The sequence below is a fragment of the Histoplasma capsulatum genome (genome assembly GCF_000150115.1).
Source record: "Histoplasma capsulatum G186AR genomic scaffold supercont2.15, whole genome shotgun sequence".
In the NCBI taxonomy this organism is placed as follows: domain Eukaryota; kingdom Fungi; phylum Ascomycota; class Eurotiomycetes; order Onygenales; family Ajellomycetaceae; genus Histoplasma; species Histoplasma capsulatum.
The window spans coordinates 298,770-318,375 of record NW_025544815.1 but is presented as its reverse complement, the minus strand read 5'-3'; the positions used below and the strand labels follow the sequence as shown (position 1 = coordinate 318,375).

Sequence of the window (19,606 nt, the reverse complement as noted above, 5' to 3'; positions counted from 1 at the left end):
GATCATATGATTGAGCTTATCAAGAAAGATGGCAAGAATCCACAATCACTCTGGGGTCCTCTCTACAGCATGTCACACAATGAGCTTCTTGTCTTATGAAAAACACTCAATGGATTACTGAATAAGAGCTTTATCTGTGTTAGCAATTCACTCACTGCAGCTTCTGTACTATTTGTGAAGAAATCAGAAGAAGGTTTATGATTCTGTGTTGACTATCAAGAACTTAATAAGATTATACAAAAGAACTGATATTCTCTCCCACTCATCAATGAGACACTTGAGTGAATAGAAAAGGCAAAATGGTTTATGAAGCTTGACATCTCCACAGCCTTCTACAAGATAAGAATTAATGAAGGTGACAAATGGCTAACTGTCTTTTGTATATGCTATGGACTATATGAATGGACAGTGACTCTCTTTGAACTAGCAAATACTTCAAGTATATTCCAGAAATATATTAACTGAGTCTTATAAGATCTACTTGATGAGATCACTTCTGTGTACATGGATGATATTCTGATCTTCACTGATGGATCATTTACTGAGCACTGCAAGTATATACAACAAGTACTTGACCATCTACAAGAAGCAGAACTACAAGTGGATATTGACAAGTGCAACTTTGAGACTAAGTCTATAACCTACTTAGAGTTCATCATTGAAGCTGAAAGAGGTGTATGCATGGATTTCAAGAAGGTGGAAGCAATTCTCAATTGAGAGGTATCAGTCTCAGTAAAAGGGACTAGAAGCTTTCTAGAATTTATCAACTTCTATCAAAGGTTTATCAAGGACTTCTCTGATATCACATGATCACTAACAGACTTGATCTGAAAAGATGCTGTATTTCAATGAATCAATGAAGTAAGTGCAGTATTCAAGAAGCTGAAGCATATGTTCATGAGTGCTCTGATGCTGCAATCATTCAATCCAGACAAGCATACAATTCTCAAAACAGACACCTCAGATTATGTGGTAGATGAGGCACTGATGCAATACAATAATGAAGATGTTCTGCAACTCTGTGCCTTCACCTTGAAGAAAATGTCATCCACTGAATACAACTATGAAATTTATGATAAGGAGCTTCTAGCAATCATATGATGCCTTGAAGAATGGAAGTCTGAACTCATGAGTATTGAGAAGTTTGAAATTGTCACTGATTATAAGAATCTGAAGTACTTCACAATCACTCATAAGCTTATCAAGAGGCATATGTGTTGGTCATTATTTCTCAGCTGTTTTTTGTTCATAATCTGTTACTAATCAGAAGTAGAGAATACTCTTGCAGATGCTCTGTTTTATTGAGAATAAGATATATCATCTGACAATCTGAATGACAGATGGAAACACTGAGAGCATCAGTTAATCAACTCTGTGATCATAAAAAGTCCCACACAATCAGATAAACCCCATATATGTGTTAACCAGTTCTGAACTTAAGACCTCTCACTTGAAGAGCAATGGAGACAAGCAGTAGAAGTGGATGAACTCTGGCAACAGACTGCTGAAGCTGTACAAAGCAAAACACTCTGATTCTCTGCAGATGTATACTCAAGAACAGACATCTCAGCATGCTCAATCAATGATAACAACTGCTTATACTTTTGAGACAGATAATGAGTCCTCAATTCAGAATCTCTACAAATACAGATTATGCAAGAAATTCATGACTTATCAATGATTGAGCACTCAGAGTGTGAAATCATGTACAGCATCATTGCTCAAGAGTTCTACTGGCTGAATATATTGAAGAATATATGCTGGTTCATACACAACTGTGATTGCTGTGGCTCAGTGACAGCATGGCACAAACACTGAAAAGAAATGCTGAAGTCTCTATCTGTCTCTGAGTGAACTTGATGTGATATAGTCATCAATTTTGCAGTTTTCTTGTCTGAAAGTGGAGGTTCTACAAATGTCTTAGTCATTGTCAATTGATTTAGCAAGGGCATAATACTGCAGTTCTGTGACAAGATGAATGCTGAAGTTGTCACAGACATCTTTGTCAGAAGTTCATTCTATCATATACACAGTCTGTCTTCATTCATTGTATCAGATAGAGACAGTCAGTTTGTGAGTGCATTTTGAACTTGCATATGTCAGCTACTGAGAATTGAGTGAAAGTTGTCAACAGTGTATCACTCAGAGACTGATGAAGCTACTGAGAGGATGATATAGATAGTTAAGAACATTCTCTGAAAGTTCTGTAACTACACACAAGATGACTGAAGTGATCTGTTGTCATACACTGAGATTGCTATAAACAGCTGAGATTCTGCTACAACAGATGTAAGTCTATTCTTTCTTCTACACAGTTATGATTTAGAGATTCTGAACTTCTCTGAGATTCTCTGAGAGATTATGTACATCTGCAGCTCTGTGCAAGCAGCAGAGAATATAGTCAGCAAGCTCAAGAAAGTCTGCAAATAAGCTGAAGCTTTGATGACTAGTGCTCAACAGAACTACAAAGATCAAGCAAATATCAGAAGAAGTTCTGCAATCTGTTACAGTATAGAGAACAAGATCTGATTGAATCTCAAGAATATAAAAACAGATCACTCTTTGTGTACACTGAACTATCACCACATCAAATATACAGTAACAGAAGTGCTAGACATCCACAACTATTGACTGAACACTCTGTCTGATATTCATGATATCTTTCATACAAACCTGCTCCAATCTGCAGCTGAGGATTCATTCCTCTCACAGAAGATCTTCAACTGACAACCATCTGTTATTATAGAAAAAGACAATGAACTCAAATGGGAAATCAAAGTAATTCTTGACAACAGAATCAGCTGTTGCTGCTGTGAATATCTTATCAAATGGATAGAATACAATCATTCAACCTGGGAACCTGCACCTGCCATGAAGGACACTGCTGCATTCAATATCTATGAATCCTCACTCACCCCAGTAGAGGGGGATAATGTGATGGATTAGCATCTGTTGGTAGTTAACTTATGCAACCAACCCTCTACTGCATGCTCATGTGCTCACACACACTCATGAAGTTCTCCCACACCTTCTTGCAATTCCACCCCACAATTGTGCACATCTTAACACTCTAACAATTCTTCCACTCTGTGCTCCCTCAGAGTGTGACCTTCAATATTTCTTCTGCTCTGATCCTCTTGTCTATAAGAACCTTCTTATATGATCCCTTCTTCTGATCTTCTTTCTCTTTCTTTCCTTAATCAATTTGTAAACTGTTATCAGAATAGTGTCAAGTTCATTGATATTGCTGTTGAAACAGATCATACAAACTGTACAGGCAGTATGAACAGTTTAATCTGCAACATCGGTAACATCTGCTTAATTGATGGCATGTCTGTTACAATATCTCTCTTCTCTTCAATACTTCATCTGTCAGCTGTATCTGTTGGAAGCAGACACAGCTGACAAGTCAGTCAAGACAGAGTTGAAATTGATTGATAAGTAAAAGCTCATCAATCTATCAGTCTCAGAAATCAGAGAAATGATGATCAGTCTCTTATAAAAAGTTTCAGTACTTCTCTTCTCAGAAGTAGAGAGTATAAGACTATATTGATTAGATAATGAAGATAGAGCTGAATGAGCAGCTGCTGAGAGAGAATAGATGTACTGTCTGTTAAAAGAACAGTAAGAAATATTAAGTATACTTCAAGAAGAAAAGAGCTCAGATAGTCAAGTCTGAGAATTCTTATTCTTACTATTAAATTACTGTATATAAAAGCAGATGTAGCATCTTTAAATACAAGCTTAAGAACTTTCATACATCTTCACTGTTGTGATTATATCAGTTGCTGTCAAAGAGATTATCTTCTTCTTCATCAGAAAACAGTGCTCTGACTGTTTAGATTTCTGTTTTATTTATACTACTCTGCTTTATAAAGAAAGTTTTAAGTAGAACTCTAATAAACAAGTAATCTGTATAGATGAATATATTAGAGGTTCTATACAGACATTCTTCATAAGTATCAGTTGTAAATATAAATTAGTTGATGTTGAGAAATACTATCTTTAAAAAAAAAATTTGTCAGATGTTAGTTATATTGATTTTGAATCTTGATATTTGATTAACTCACAAGTTGACAGAACAATGCAGAAGTTCAATTACTAATATATTGATTAGCAAAAATATAATATATAACTAGTTAACTAAATTTAGTTATATTAAATAAAGATGTAAAACTATCTAATGATTCATTTATCTATTTTAATTATTTTCCTTCAAAATTGATTCTGATATATCTAGTGAATTATTTACAGTAGATAAAAATAGTGTATTTTCAATGAAAATAGATTCTTACTTTCTATTATCATTGAATTTCTCAGAATAAGTCTCAACTTCAGCACTGATAATTATATCATCAAAATTCAAATTCATTGATACTAATCACTACTGAACTCATGCTTGATTAAAGTACTCAATCTTCTTCTTCAAATTTTCCACTTCAATTGTAAGTATATTCAAGAAGTCAAATATATATTTTTTTGACAGTAAAAGCAAATCTTGAGATGAGGTGTAATTATTCTTCAACAGACTTCTAGTTATAGAGAAGATCTCTAGCTTAGTGACAGTATTTATATGTTCTTCAGTAAGTAAACATTTAAAGATAGACTCTAAGATTTACTATAGCTGATGAACTCATATATTAAACAGACAGATTTGATCAAATATAAAATAGATATTCTTTGTTGAATTTTTGTAACATTTCATCTTCAGCTTGCAGCTATCATTAAGATGCTTCATATCTAAATCAATTGCTTTGAAGAAGTCAGATTTTCCAGATCAGTTAACAAAATCTGAGATTATAATTGCTTGATACAGAGAGAGGGATTTGGCAGATTGAAGTATTCAGTAGTAGTAAAGCATCTCAGTGATATAATTATATTGATCAGCATCAAGAAAAAAGATAATCAGAGATGAAATAGAGTACTCAAGAAGTTCAATATCATTATATTTAACAGTATAGCATATTCAAATAAATAACTCAGATTCTTGAAGAAGATAATACATTGTACAGAATTCAATATTTTAAATGAATTGAGAGATTTGAGAGTCAGTTTCTATTCAGATATCAAGAGTAAATACTTTGATGTATACATCTTCAATAAGCTGAAGATACTGTGAAGAATTAAGCTGATGTATAATAGTATCAATATTTTCTGAGTGTTTATAATTGACAATCAGATAATCTCAATACTGTATAGCAGTATAAAATAGCATCAGACTTCAGAATACAAAGCTCTGAGAAATCATCAATTTAAAAAGATAATATTTGAAATTGATGAAAGTTATAGAATTTCAGTTTCAATAAGTAAGATCAGACTGAATACAGTGACAAATCTCTTCAGAGATCTCTGCTTCAAAGTGGGTACAGACAATGATGAAGAGTAGATTCATTTGAATATGAAATTATTTAGAAACAGAATGAAGTCAGTTGTGCTGTTCAAATATATCTGTAGATTTTGACTGCTCTATTTTAATCAATTAAATGAGTTTTATAGTCAAGACATCTTCATACACTGAAAAAAGACAAGTTGAAAATGCTGTATAATCTTTTGATAAATCAAAATAACTATTAAATATCTTCTTATGAACTCTTATAGTTTCTACAATAGTGCTCTCATTTTCAAAAATAGCTTTCAGCTGTTGAAAACACATTCTATACACAGAAAGTATATCAAAAATAGACATTTGAAGTAGTAAAGCATCTGTAGTACTGAAAACTCTTTTAACTCTCTTATCATAAATCTTTTGAACAGCATCAGAAATAAGATACAATATTATTTTCTTTCAAAGTTTATAATCATTGTCTGTTACATCAGATGCATCAATGATCTCTTTCAGTATTAGAAATCTTGTAGAATCATGCATGATCTGAGTCAGATCAGATTCTGAAATTGTAGAAGAAATAATCACAGCAGCAGTAGTCACTGCAGTCATATAATTATTATACTCAATCATTTCATCTTATACAGTCTCTTTGAAGTTTATATTGTTATAGACTATAACAGCTCAAGAATCTTTGACAAGTTGCTGAAGTTTCATCTAATAATAAGAATTAGTCAAATAATTGACTCAGAAGTTAACAGAAGTAGAAAGAATATATCAGAAAAGAATAGAGATTATCAGTTTTTACTAGAAGTTTAAAAAATTAGATAGAAATATTAATAAATTAAAAATATCAACTCATATCTTCTTCTGTTTAGCAATTTCTGTTATCAATTTATTTCTTATTATATAGCTGAGACAGAGTTCAAAGCTGAAAATCATTTCTATTACTTATCATTTTACTTCTGAGTTATGGAAATATGCAGAGAGAATAGAGTTGAAGAAGTTTGAGTTCTTCAAAGAATAAAAGTGGTATATAATACTTATAATAATAAACAGCTATTTGATAGCTGTTGTTTCATCTGAGCTTCATTCATAACTCTTTCAATTTGTATATTTATTCTTTAGAACAGAAGTAAACAGCTTAAATCAGATTGATGAATTGATCTGAATAATCTCAAAAACAGTCTGAAAATCAATGATATCAAGATCAATATTATGATTGAATTTTGTAAAGTATAAAGTATTGATAAGATGTTTCTGTGACAGATTAGCATCTGTTAGTAGTTAACTTATACAATCAACCCTCTATCACTCATTCACCCTCTCACATGCTCTCATGTATCTACAAGACATCTCTCTTCTCATAATCCCACTCTGTGCTTATATAGTCTCTAATGATTCCTTCATATAATCTCTAACATTCTTTCACTTCATACTTCACTGCAGTACAATTCTTAATATTTTTTCATCTTAATTCTTCTTCTATAAGAACTCTCTCATACAATCTCTTCTTCTGATCTTCTTTCTCTTTCTTTTTTTAATCAATTCATAAACTGTTATCAGAATAGTGTCAAATTTATTAATAGTGTCATTGAAATGAATTATACAAGCTGCACAGACAGTATAAACAATTTAATCTGCAATATCAGTAATATCTGCTTAATCAGTAGCATGTCTATTATATTACAAATCAATTTATCTGTGTTTAAGATTCAAGTGTCTAGTTATTAGATTTCTACACTCAAATGTATTGATTACATTTAAGACTCAAATATCTTGTTATCAGTTTCTATATCTGAGTATGTTGATTATATTAAAAAAATCTGAGTATCTAGTCATTATATAAGTTCCTTGTGAGGGTCTGAGCATTCTCATCATTAGATATATAGATTATCAAGTCTAAGTATCTATAATACAATCAACTGTTTCACAAAGAGGTCTGAGTGTCTACAAACTGTAATACTGTGAATAATATTCACAAAGAAGCTTGATAAGCTTAGTACTGCAACACTGCAAATAGTATTCACAAGAATTCAAATATCTATAAATATCCCATCTCTCAGAATCATATATCTTTGAATATCAAAATAAGTTATCAACAGATCTACAAGCATTTACTGTATTCAAATATAATAAATAATAATCTAAATCTACAAAGTATTCTTCAGCAGTAAGTGCTGCAGATGACTGAGCTACAACAACAGCTTACTGAGATGAGCATATCTACATTCACTGTTTCTTCTATATCTGCATCTCATGAGAAGCCTCTGAGAGAGAAGCTCTCAATCCTCAATAAATACATAGAAAATCTAGCATTATATCTTATATAAAAGTTAAAAGTAAATATCAAATTGAATATTGATGATCAAGCAATAGACTCATCATCAAATCAAGCATAATATATCCACAGCAGATTAGATGATAATATATTAGCAAAATTTCAACTCTGAATGAGCCACTGTCTGAACAATCAGTGTATATCAGAGCTAGTTTTTCAACAGCTCAATATTCTCTTTTTTAATTCTATACTTCAAATTAAAATATTAGACTGACTAAATAAGATTCATCAGAAGAATATTATATTAGCAATCTATCTATCTAAATTTAATTACAAGCTTTTAGAAGCAGATGAACAGAACTGAGATAATATCATTAAAATTAATATACTGTTCAAGAATTTGAACTTTCAGCTGTATAATCAAAGTATAGAATATCTGAAATCCTCAATATATAATAAATACTGTGTGAATCTTCATCTACTCAATAACAATCTGTCTCAATTCTGTGTATTTCAGAATCATAAAGAATTCCACTGAATGAATATATATATTTTAAATCATCTTACAATAATCTCTATATTCAAATCAGAGTCAATGAACTGAATTCTTCATATGAACATCAGATACTCAAGAGTTTTCAATATTTCAGATAAAAATACTGCTGACTGAATTGTCAGAGAAGTCTGTATACACTGTAATAAATCAGAGTATTTTATAAATCAGTACTCAAATACAGTTTTTTCAAGTTGATCTCTTATATATATAAATACTGTGTCATCTGTGGATAGACAAGAATAGAGAAAAGAAGAGCTCTCACTCTAAAATATGAATAAAAGCTTAAGAAGTAACAAGTCAGCTGAAGGTTTGAGCAGAAGATATAAATAAATATAATTATAATCTCTGTCATTGTAAATAGCCTAGTCAATATATGTGTAATGATAGATAGTGATTTTCTTCATTATATTCTTATAAACACTCAGCTGATAGAGAAGTATAAGCTTCAGTATATTTTTTTCTCTGAACTATATAAACTGAGTAAGTTCAATAGCTCTAGAAAATTCATCTTCTACAATATAATAAGATTCAATATTAATATAGAAGAATATAAGAAGAAGAGTGTTTTTATATATAAAGTATAGAATCTTGAGTATAATTTAATACTTGATCTGTTATGACTTACAGAATTTGAAATCTTATTAAATGTATATAATTATTGTCTTATTTTCTCAGAAGACAATTATATCTATAAAAAAAATGTTGATAGAATCACTGATTTTATCTAGATATCAGTAGAAGTATTCAAGTTGTTAACTTACTAAATATATAAGAAAAAGAATATTCAGATGTTCACTGCTAGCATAATAGATATTAAGAAGATGTTAGAAAAATTAGAGCTCAAGAATTTCAAGAAGCTTTACAAAAAACTTCTCAAAATATATAAAAACTTTGCAGATGTATTTGATGAAAAAGTGACTGAGATACTCCTCTTTCACTGAGAGTATAATATAGATTATATAATTGAGTTTATTAAGAAAGATGATAAGAATCTGCAATCATCTTGAGGTTCTCTCTACAGTATATTACATGATGAGCTTCTTGTTCTACAAAAAACACTCAATGAATTACTGAATAAGAGCTTTATCTATATTAGCAATTCATCTACTGCAGCATTTGTATTATTTATGAAGAAATCAGATGAAAATCTATAATTCTGTGTTGACTATTAAGAACTCAATAAAATTATATGAAAAGATTGATATCCTCTTTCACTCATTAATAAGATATTTGAATGAATAGAAAAAGCAAAATGATTTACAAAGCTCAACATCTCTGTGATCTTCTATAAGATAAAAATCAATAAAAATAATAAATAACTAACTGTTTTTTATATATATTACAGACTATACAAATGAACAGTGACTCTTTTTGAGCTAGTGAATATCTCTAGTACATTTCAGAAATATATTAACTAAGCTCTATAAGATCTGTTTGATAAGATTATATCAGTATATATAGATAATATTCTGATCTTCACTGATAAATCACTCACTGAACATCACAAATATATACAACAAATACTTGACTATTTACAAAAAGCAGAATTACAGATGAATATTAATAAATATAACTTTGAGATTAAGTCTACAATCTATCTAAGATTTATCATCAAAGCTGAAAGAGATATATAAATGAATTCTAAAAAGATGAAAGTAATTCTCAACTGAGAGATATCTATCTCAGTAAAAAAGACTAGAAGTTTTCTAGAATTCATCAACTTCTATCAAAGATTTATCAAAGACTTCTCAAATGTCATACAACCACTAATAAATTTGATATGAAAGAATGTCATATTTCAATGAATCATCAAAGCAGACACTGTCTTTAAGAAGTTGAAGTATATATTCACAACCATCTCAATGCTGCAATTATTCAACTCAGATAAGCATATAATTCTTGAAATAGATATTTCAGATTATATGATGAACAGAGTACTAATATAATACAACAGTGAAGATATTCTACAATTCTGCATCTTTATTTCAAAGAAAATATCATTTACTGAATGCAACTATAAGATCTACAACAAAAAGCTTCTAATGATTATACAATATCTCAAAAAGTGAAAATTCAAGCTTATAAATATAGAGAAGTTCAAGATCATCACTGATTATAAGAATCTAGAATACTTCACAATCACTTATAAGCTTACAGAGAGGTATATATGCTGATCACTGTTTTTTAGCTATTTCTCATTCACAATTTATTATCAATCAGAGACAGAGAATGCTCTTGCAGATGCTCTATCTTATCAAGAATAAAATATATTCTTCAACAATCTAGATGACAGATAAAAACATCAAAAACATCAATTAATCAATCTTACAATTATAAGAAGTCTCATACAATCAGATAGCTTCTATATATATATTAATCTATTTCAAACTCAGAAATCTTTACTCAAAGAGTAATGAAAGTAAGCAGTAGAGATAGATGAATTCTGACAACAGACTACAGAAGCTATACAAAACAAAGTATCTCAATTTTTCACAGATATATACTCAAGAACAGATATCTCAGTATACTCAATCAATAATAACAACTGTCTACACTTTCAAAATAGATAATGAATCTTCAACTCAGAACTCTTATAAATAAAAATTATATAAAATATTCACAACTCATCAATAACTGAACACTCAGAGTATGAGATTATATACAGTATTATCATTCAAGAATTCTACTGATTAGATATATCAAAGAATATACATCAGTTTATACACAATTGTAATCACTGCAGCTCAGTAACAGTATAATATAAGTATTAAAAAAAAATACTGAAATCTCTGTCTGTCTCTAAACAAATCTGATGTAATATAATTATCAACTTTATAGTTTTCTTATTCAAAAACAGCAGTTCTATAAATATTCTAGTCATTGTCAATCATCTCAGTAAAAATATAATACTGCAATTCTGTAATAAAATAAATACTGAAATTATTGTAAACATCTTTATCAGAAGCTTATTCTATTATATATACAGTCTACTCTCATTCATTATATCAGATAGAGACAGTCAGTTTATAAATATATTTTGAATTTATATATATCAGCTACTGAGAATTGAGTAAAAGTTGTCAATAGTATACTACTCAGAGATCAACAGAGCCACTGAGAGAATGATATAGATAGTTAAAAATATTCTTCAAAAGTTCTATAACTATATATAAGATGATTGAAGTAATCTGCTGTTATATACTGAGATTGTTATAAATAGTCAAGATTCTACTACAACAGATATAAACTTATTCTTTTTTCTATATAATTATAATTTAGAGATTCTGAACTTCTCTGAGATTCTTTAAGAAATTATATATATCTGCAGTCTTATATAGACAGCAGAGAATATAGTTAGTAAACTTAAGAAAATTCATAAATAAGCTAAAGCTTCAATGATCAGTGCTTAATAAAACTATAAAAATCAAGTAAATATCAGAAGAAGTTCTGCAATTTATTATAGTATAGAAGATAAAATCTGATTAGATTTTAAAAATATAAGAACAGATCACTTCTCACATACACTGAACTATCATTACATCAAATATATAGTAGTAGAAGTGCTAGATACTCACAACTATTAACTGAATACTTCATCTAACATTCATAATATCTTTCATACAAATCTGCTTCAATCTGTGGCTGAGGATTTATTTTTTTCACAAAAGATCTTCAACTAACAATCATCTGTCATTATAGAAGAAGACAATGAATTCAAATGAGAAATTGAAGCAATTCTCAGTGATAGAATCAATTGCTGTCATCATAAATATCTTGTCAAATAGATAGAATACAATTATTCAATCTGAGAATCCACATCTATTATGGATGACACTGTTGCATTTGATATCTATAAATCCTCACTCATCTCAGTAGAGAGGGATAATGTGATGAATTAGCACTCATTAGTAGTTAACTTATGCAATCAATCCTCTATCACTCATTTGCCCTCTCACATACTCTTGTATATCTATAAGACACCTCTCTTTTTGTGATTCTGCTCTGCACTTGTGTAGTCTCTAATAATTTCTTTATATAATCTTTAACATTCTTTCACTCTGTGCTCCACTGCAGCACAATTCTCAATATTTTTTTATCTTAATTCTTCTTCTATAAAAACCTCTTTGTACAACCCCTTCTTCTGATCTTCTTTCTCTTTCTTTTCTTAATTAATTCATAAACTGTTATTAGAATAGTATCAAGTTTGTTGATAGTGCTGTTGGAATAGATCATACAAGCTGTGCAGGCAGTACAAATGATTTAATCTGTAACATCAGTAATATCTGCTTAATTGATAGCACATCTGTTACAGTTTCAGCTTCTGTTTAAGTAAGACAATATAATAATAATGATTATAAAATGCTTCTGACTTTGAGAGTGCTGAATATAGTGCATTCTGCTGCTTTGCAGAAGTACAGTATTATTTATGAGTCAAGATATCAGAACTTTGAATTCAAGCATCTATAAAAGCTTCCATTCTTCAATCATTTCACTGTAATGCTTTGATTATTATTATTATTATTATTCTTCATTTATAGATGTATGCAGTCAGTGACTATGACATCTATCTGAAATATTTCAGAATTTTTCAAATCAAGAATTTTCTAATATACAAAAGCAATTTGATACATACAGTAATAGAATTTCAGCTCAGAATCAAACAACTAATTAAAATATTCAATCAGAAAGATCAACATTAAAAATGACAATTAGTCAACTCAGATCAACTCAATATATATATAAAAGGAAAATAGTAACTATTACAAAGAAAATTTAAAACTACAGAATAAACCTCTGCAGTTTACATCTTGAGCTATATACATATTTTAACACTCTATATAACCAGCTGCTGCCTCTGTTCTCTTGAGTCATCATTAGAGGTTATCATTCTCTCTAGAATGCCACTGCCCATCTGAGTTCCTTAACTAGTCTATCTAAGTGGGATTCTCACTAAGAATAACATCAGAGCTACTCAGTTCTAGTTAAATCCTCTAACCTTCCAGCTGTCAATCTCAGCATTCCAGCCTATCAATTGGCTGTCATGGCCTTGCTTGCACTAATCATCTAGTGGTGCCTAGGCCTCGCCTCACCTAGATCCTCACTAGGCCCGGGGTGCCCTTATCGGGTAGTTTTTATCTCTTAATTCCCCGGAATTTAGAGGTGCCTAGATGGTAGTGGGTGAAGTGGCGGTGAATCCCTGGCCAGTTAAGCTTGACAATGATTCACTATCCTGCGGGTTTCTCCACCCCACACCTTACCTATCCAGTACTGATCTAACTTGAAGCACTCAGGGGGTTCTAGCCCCACAAGATCAGTGAGAATTTAGCGCCCGGTTATAGCCAGCACCTTAAAAGGGGCCGGTTACACCCGGTACTGTTTGGTGATTTAACAGTGGAAATTGGTTAAATGAGCCCTGCAGGATTCGAACCCGCGCCCCTTCTGGGACACCAAGTGAGTAGTTAACTGCTACGCCACCGGGCCTAATGCTTTGATAACACAAGATAATTTCAAACATTTTTTCTGCTGATTATGAGATATAGTAGACAGATGCTGTGGATCACAGATGTTTGATTGTGAACAAGCTGATAAAGTATTGATATCAGTGGTTTTAAATTCTGAAGAAGTATCAATAGATTCAAGATCTGTTAAATCACTATCTGATGTCTCATATTCATCATCTAGATCATTGAGAGAGTGTAGTGATTGTTGAGAGAATTTATTTTCAAGTGATAAAGAATATTGATTGAACTGCATCTGATGTTGAATGTCTTGAGATTCAAAAGACATAGTGTCTTTGGTCAATGATTGTGGCATGATGAGAAGAGATAGCAAGTTGCAAAATAGCAGAGATGATAGTGAGATGACTAAGGATTCAAAAAATGTTGATTTGATGATGATCAGACAGATATTTAAGATAGATGTATGATTCTGAAGTCAACTGAATATTTTATATGAGTGGGTTTGATTTTCCACAGACAATGGAACTGTTTCTTCTCAGACTCTCTACAAGATATTATATTGTGAGTATGTGCAGAGTAATTGATTGGTCCAGAAGTTAGCAGGACTTGGCAGAAGTCTAAAGGAGTTTAGTTGATCACGCTAATCTGAAAATATCGAGAAGAGAGGCTGAGCATGCTGAGATAAATCTGATCCACGCAAAAGCGGGGGCTGAACCCACTACCGCCTCCCTAAAAAATAAATAAAATCCATCCGGAAGCAAGCAGAGAGGGAGGAGGAGGAGACAGAACTACCAAATATCGCAAAGTCTGCCGATGGCTCAACTTGAGAAGTGTGATGAATTTCGCCTATTACAGGCCCTGAGTGACCTGCTGGACGGCAGACAAAGCCCACATCGGCCATTTCAGCAAGGCACCACCCATTGGTACTTTGAGCATGAGCTTCGTCGAGCCTTGGAGTGTAGGGATAGTTGTCTTGAGTTTAAGTTGGCTGATTTCCTCCATGTTAAAAAAAGTTTTGTTGGACTGTGTGAGCGACTGGACAGACTGGTGCAGCCTTCGATACGGAGTTACGCGGTGGACGATTCATTGTGTGAATACCCCAACTTGTTAGCGTTAAAGATATTCTTGGAGCATCCGACACGCTCAAGGACTTTCAGCATGGCTAGTGGGCCACATCTAACACTATTCAGGTCTCCCCAAGATCCCCAGGAACTATACACAGAGTTAGATTCACTAACAGTGGCGAATGATGCTGTGGTCTGCGCGCTGAAGACTGCTGCAATAAATTTAACGGGCGCCTCTCCAGACGCGGATTTCTATATATACAAGGATACTACAACACGGGATCGAGTTGTAACTGTTCTGAAGACCCTTTTCCAGAGTTTCCAATGTGAAAATCACGAAGTCAGGTTGGGGCTACCAGACAACCTTAACACGGTCACATCGCGCCAGCGAATTCATATGTGGTTGTCTCTCTGCTTAAATCCAGGAAACTGGCAAGAAGCGCTGTGTGATCCACACGAGTACGTCTCACGGCTATTCCAAAATAAGCAGCAGTACTTAACTCAGCTTGTAGGGGCGGAGGCTTGTTCAATTGTACCGAAAATATCTGCAACCAGCTACAAGATCATTCAAATCATGGCAAGCGATTGCGTTTAGTTATAAACAGAGATGAGGTAGTCGGAACTTGGCACAGTACTCTATCAGAAATCAGTGCCGATCCATCATCTGCAGTATCACTCGAGCAGATGATTCGTATGGCACCAGAAGACAGGTTTGCCCTATACAGGGAGAAGCAACTTTGGGCTCTTCAGCTGGGTTACTACCTTCTCGATTTCTATGATACGCAGTGGGACTCTAAAAATATTCTTATTATGGAATCTACAGAATCCCGCAATGATGGAGGGTTGCTTTATCTATCCTTTTCCTCAGCGCTTCCGGCGTCACCAGAGCTTCTGACCTTCGCCGTGGGGCACCCAGTTTTCGTATCCTTCGCAAAGATTCTCCTCGAAATCTATACCGCAGCGGACTTGCACATCGAAATTAGCCCATGTGACAGAAAAGAGAACTTCAAACCCATATCCGAACTATGGCAGATCGTTGAAAAATTCACAAGCTTTCAGCAAGGTGATAATTCACGCTACACTCTTCGGCCAGACGATTATTATTTCCGCGCAGTACAAGGTTGTTTAAGAGTTCATAAACACATCGCTGACGCATTGAAAAGAAACATGCCAGAAAGAGAGGTGACCATTGCAATACGGGAGAATATATACAGCCACGTTGTCAGTAACCTAGAGCGTGCCTTGGATATATGGCGAGGGAGGATTAGGAAACGACGTCGATCCGATTCTGTTCTTCCGAACCCTACTGTCTACAACAAGACAGGCGAGTCGAGAGCGCGAGATAAGAGTACCATTACCGCCGTTCCATTGGCCTACCCTACTGTCGAAAAGGACGCAATTGCAGTCCCCCCTGAGGAAGTGTTACCACCCAAAAAGAGGAAACGGCTGCTTGACTTAGGCACGGAACTTAATTCAAATCCATCATCTTGTAATTCAACCGCAATGCGTCCGTGCATAACGTTCCTTATTATTTCCATACTTCATTCTCCTTACTGACATTTCTACCCTCAGCGAATATGGCAGAGCGATTTAAAGCACTTCCACCTCAGATTCATTTTGATTGTGCAGTTTCCACGCATCCGGAAGCTATAGCGTAAGACGAGGGCATTTATTTGTTACATTTTTTGTGTCGTTCCAAAACCTCCGCTAATGAAATTACGTCCACAGAGCAAGCGCACAAAAGATGGAATCGCTAATACGTTTTCGAGAGGATATTTTGCCTTACTCGGCAACAAATCGGGATTTACAGCCAGTTCGAATAGCGATCATCGACACGGGTGTAGATATTAATCATCCCTATATATCGCACGGTTACGCACCAGAACGCAATGAGCCGGCGAATGTGGAGTTCCGTGACTATTCAGGGGCGGCCTCGCCCGTGCCAATTGATGAAGATGGGCATGGGACCTTCATTGCCGGTATTTTACTCCAACTCGCGCCGAACGCGGAGCTTTTTGTTGCTCGGATTGGACATACCAAAGACTCGATAGCGACTGATCCATCCGTGGATGCCAAATTGGAGCAAGTGAGCGTGTCCAGTTGTTAAGAATTTTTGTTCTGCTCATGGATAACTAAATGGTGGCACTTAGGCTATCAAAGATGCCGTACAGTCGGACACTGACATAATATCAATGTCGTTCGGTCTCGATCAAGTGACCAGGAATTTGCGCGAGGCCATTAAACTTGCCCTGAGCAAGGAGATAATCCTACTTGCCTCGGCGGGAAACTCAGGCAACAATCAGAGATTGCAATATCCAGCTCGGGAAGACCGTGTCTTCAAAATTTTCGCAACGGACCAATATGGCTACAAGGTTCGCATATGTCCTCCAGTAACTGAACCTCGGTACTCCTTTGGAATATTAGGCTGCAATGTCGAGTCCATATGGCCTATCGGTATACAGCCACCTGCTCGCTCTGCTAGGACAACCGAACACGAACCCTGGACAGTCATGACTGGAACGTCGGTGTCAACCCCAATTGTCGCCGCACTGGTGGCAATTATATATGAATTCTACGACAAGAACAGATCGCTAATAGATTTGGGCGAGCATAGTGCTGGCCTCAAAACGATCAGTGCCGTACGTGAAATATTAGAATCGATAAGTTGTGTCTCTGACGAGCATAAATACAATTATTTGATTCCTGAGATCGGACACTACAACCCAGAAATGTTTGCAGTCAACGAGAAACACGGCAGTTTTGATCGGATATCCTTCTTCGCAAATAAGCTAACAGAGATTATCCGCAAATCTCAAGTGTAGTGCTCCGGTGCCAAGACGGAAATTCCTTGACAAAACAGCCCTTCAAATGCAGCCCTCTTTCCCTAGTGTCAACCTATTGTTGCCTGGATCATCAAGCACTGCTCTCCATCACAATCATCAACACCGTTGATTTTAACATCCCTTTTCGGTAATAAGGCCCCAAAGTCCTCTGCCTCATATTTCACACCACCGATTTCGTATTCAGCATCTTTCTCGGCTTGGCTGCGTATTCTCTCGCGCAGAATATTCGAATCCCCGGCGCTATTCAAGTCTGCACCTCCGAGGTGCTCTCCTAAAGAATAAAGCTTAGGATACCAGCTAATGTGGAGTTTGCGCAATTGATACGCGAACACGAAGCTATCTTGCGGCGTGCCCTGTAAATGGATATCTCCAGCGGTATTATACCCCGCCTCGGCCCCAATTTTCGCCGTCGGAACCCCTCCTGTCCCGGGATCGAGGGCCACCGTGGCCTCGAGCTTTGCCGCGATGTCCCTTTCAGCTACAGCATCGTAAGTGGCTTTGCCAGGCTTGATAGCCGTCTTTATCCCCGTAATCATATACACCGTTCCCCCAAACAGCCGGTTCTCCATTAACCACTTCGACACCGCCGGAACCTGCGTGGCGGTTTGCTGCACGTATTCTGGATTTTCATCTAGCTCGATGAAGCTCGTCTCCAACAGTGTGCCTTCCCATTTGCTCGTTTCTTTCTGAGAGTGTTTAGCCGATACTTTCGCCGTCAGGAGCCCGAGCATATGCGCGAAAACCCCTGCGTTGGCGGCGCTGCTGTCGACCCAGGAGGCGCTCCACTCCGCAACCGCTGCTTTGCGAGGAATAAGCTTTCCCTCAAGCGGGAGCGGTTCAGCGAGACGCTGGTATGGAATTCTGGGGTTTGCGATAACTTGCCCCAGCTTGATGAGATCATTTGGAGCGTACGCTGTCGTAGGAAGAATGAAATAAGTCTTCGGATGAGACATTGAGACGGGCTCGATCTGATGGGCTCAGGAGCTCTTTATATATATATATATATATATTTATAAGTTGTATATGAAAACTAAAATCCCTACACTGGATGGGCGCGACTTGTTGGTATGCGATGCCTCCACAAACGCACACACACACACACTCTCTCTCTCTCTGTCGATGGAATTTTTTTCTCTTGAGATGTCAGTTGATGCGGGGTAAATGCCATCTCTTTTTCGAGCTGGCTGACAACAAATAACCCTGCTCTTGAATTTTCGGCAAGACCTCTGCTGAAAAATGAGGGGTAGGCAGGGCACGACAGCCACCGTGGGCGGGCGGCCTATCAAATAGACGCATTTCCCAACATCTGCGGCATACCGTACATGGTAAGTCATATTGAGATGCGCAAGACCCGTTTCGGCAATGCACCACTACTACTGATGACCAGGTGGAGGGGAATGATGGTCTTGATCCAGCCAGCCATTGATCATGGCACAGCGACATCTCCAGCCATACAGCGTCAAGTCAAGTGCACGGGGACACGACAGGCGAGCTGAGTCTGAACAGTTTTTGGGTGGGGGGCTGCCAATCCCTGGCCTCGAACCGTACCCGAAGCCCACTTCAATTGCCTGCCCTAGACATAAATAGCTATACTAACTTGCCGTAGTGAACCCTCGACGATCACGATAGGTAAGCGAGCCAGCAAGTCGGGAATTTGAACCGCGGTCAATCAGTCCGCGCAGTGCGGAGGTGGGGGAGGAATCCCTTGCACACGCTACGGTAAGTGGTTTTTTTTTTTGTAAATCCAGCGAACCTTGCAAATAAATATACATGGCGATCTCCACGCATCCGTTATCACAAAAAGAAAGGTAAAGCTCGGGAAAATGCAATTTTGGAAAGGACATCAACAATAGCATATCATATCTTCCACAGCACAACATCAGATATTTATTACTCCATGCAAAGACGGATGGATGGTCATTGGCGGTGATTGGCGGCGATTGACTCCCCTGCAAAGCCACAGGCGGTTATTCGGGTAACCTACCACCAGCGCCAACGAGGCTTGAAAAAGTTGATCAGGCGGTCGTTCTGTCGCTTGTCCGGGCATACATACTGCATAAACCGCTGCTATGAAGCATGC

At 35.5% G+C, this 19,606-nt stretch overlaps 2 protein-coding genes across 2 annotated transcripts; one reads left to right on the top strand and one right to left on the bottom strand.

The window, feature by feature from the left end:
• Nucleotides 1-14,432: 14,432 nt before the first annotated feature.
• HCBG_08341 (uncharacterized protein) lies at nt 14,433-17,505 on the top strand (the record flags this gene model as incomplete). The annotated part of the gene is made up of 6 exons (XM_045435390.1): nt 14,433-14,542; nt 14,810-15,142; nt 15,196-16,172; nt 16,256-16,337; nt 16,412-16,769; nt 16,834-17,505. The coding sequence occupies 6 exons, from the start codon at nt 14,433-14,435 to the stop codon at nt 17,503-17,505; spliced, it is 2,532 nt and encodes an 843-aa protein (XP_045283882.1).
• Nucleotides 17,506-17,573: 68 nt separating this feature from the next.
• HCBG_08340 (uncharacterized protein) lies at nt 17,574-18,479 on the bottom strand (the record flags this gene model as incomplete). Its single annotated transcript, XM_045435389.1, has 1 exon — nt 17,574-18,479. The coding sequence occupies one exon, from the start codon at nt 18,477-18,479 to the stop codon at nt 17,574-17,576; it is 906 nt and encodes a 301-aa protein (XP_045283881.1).
• Nucleotides 18,480-19,606: the final 1,127 nt, after the last annotated feature.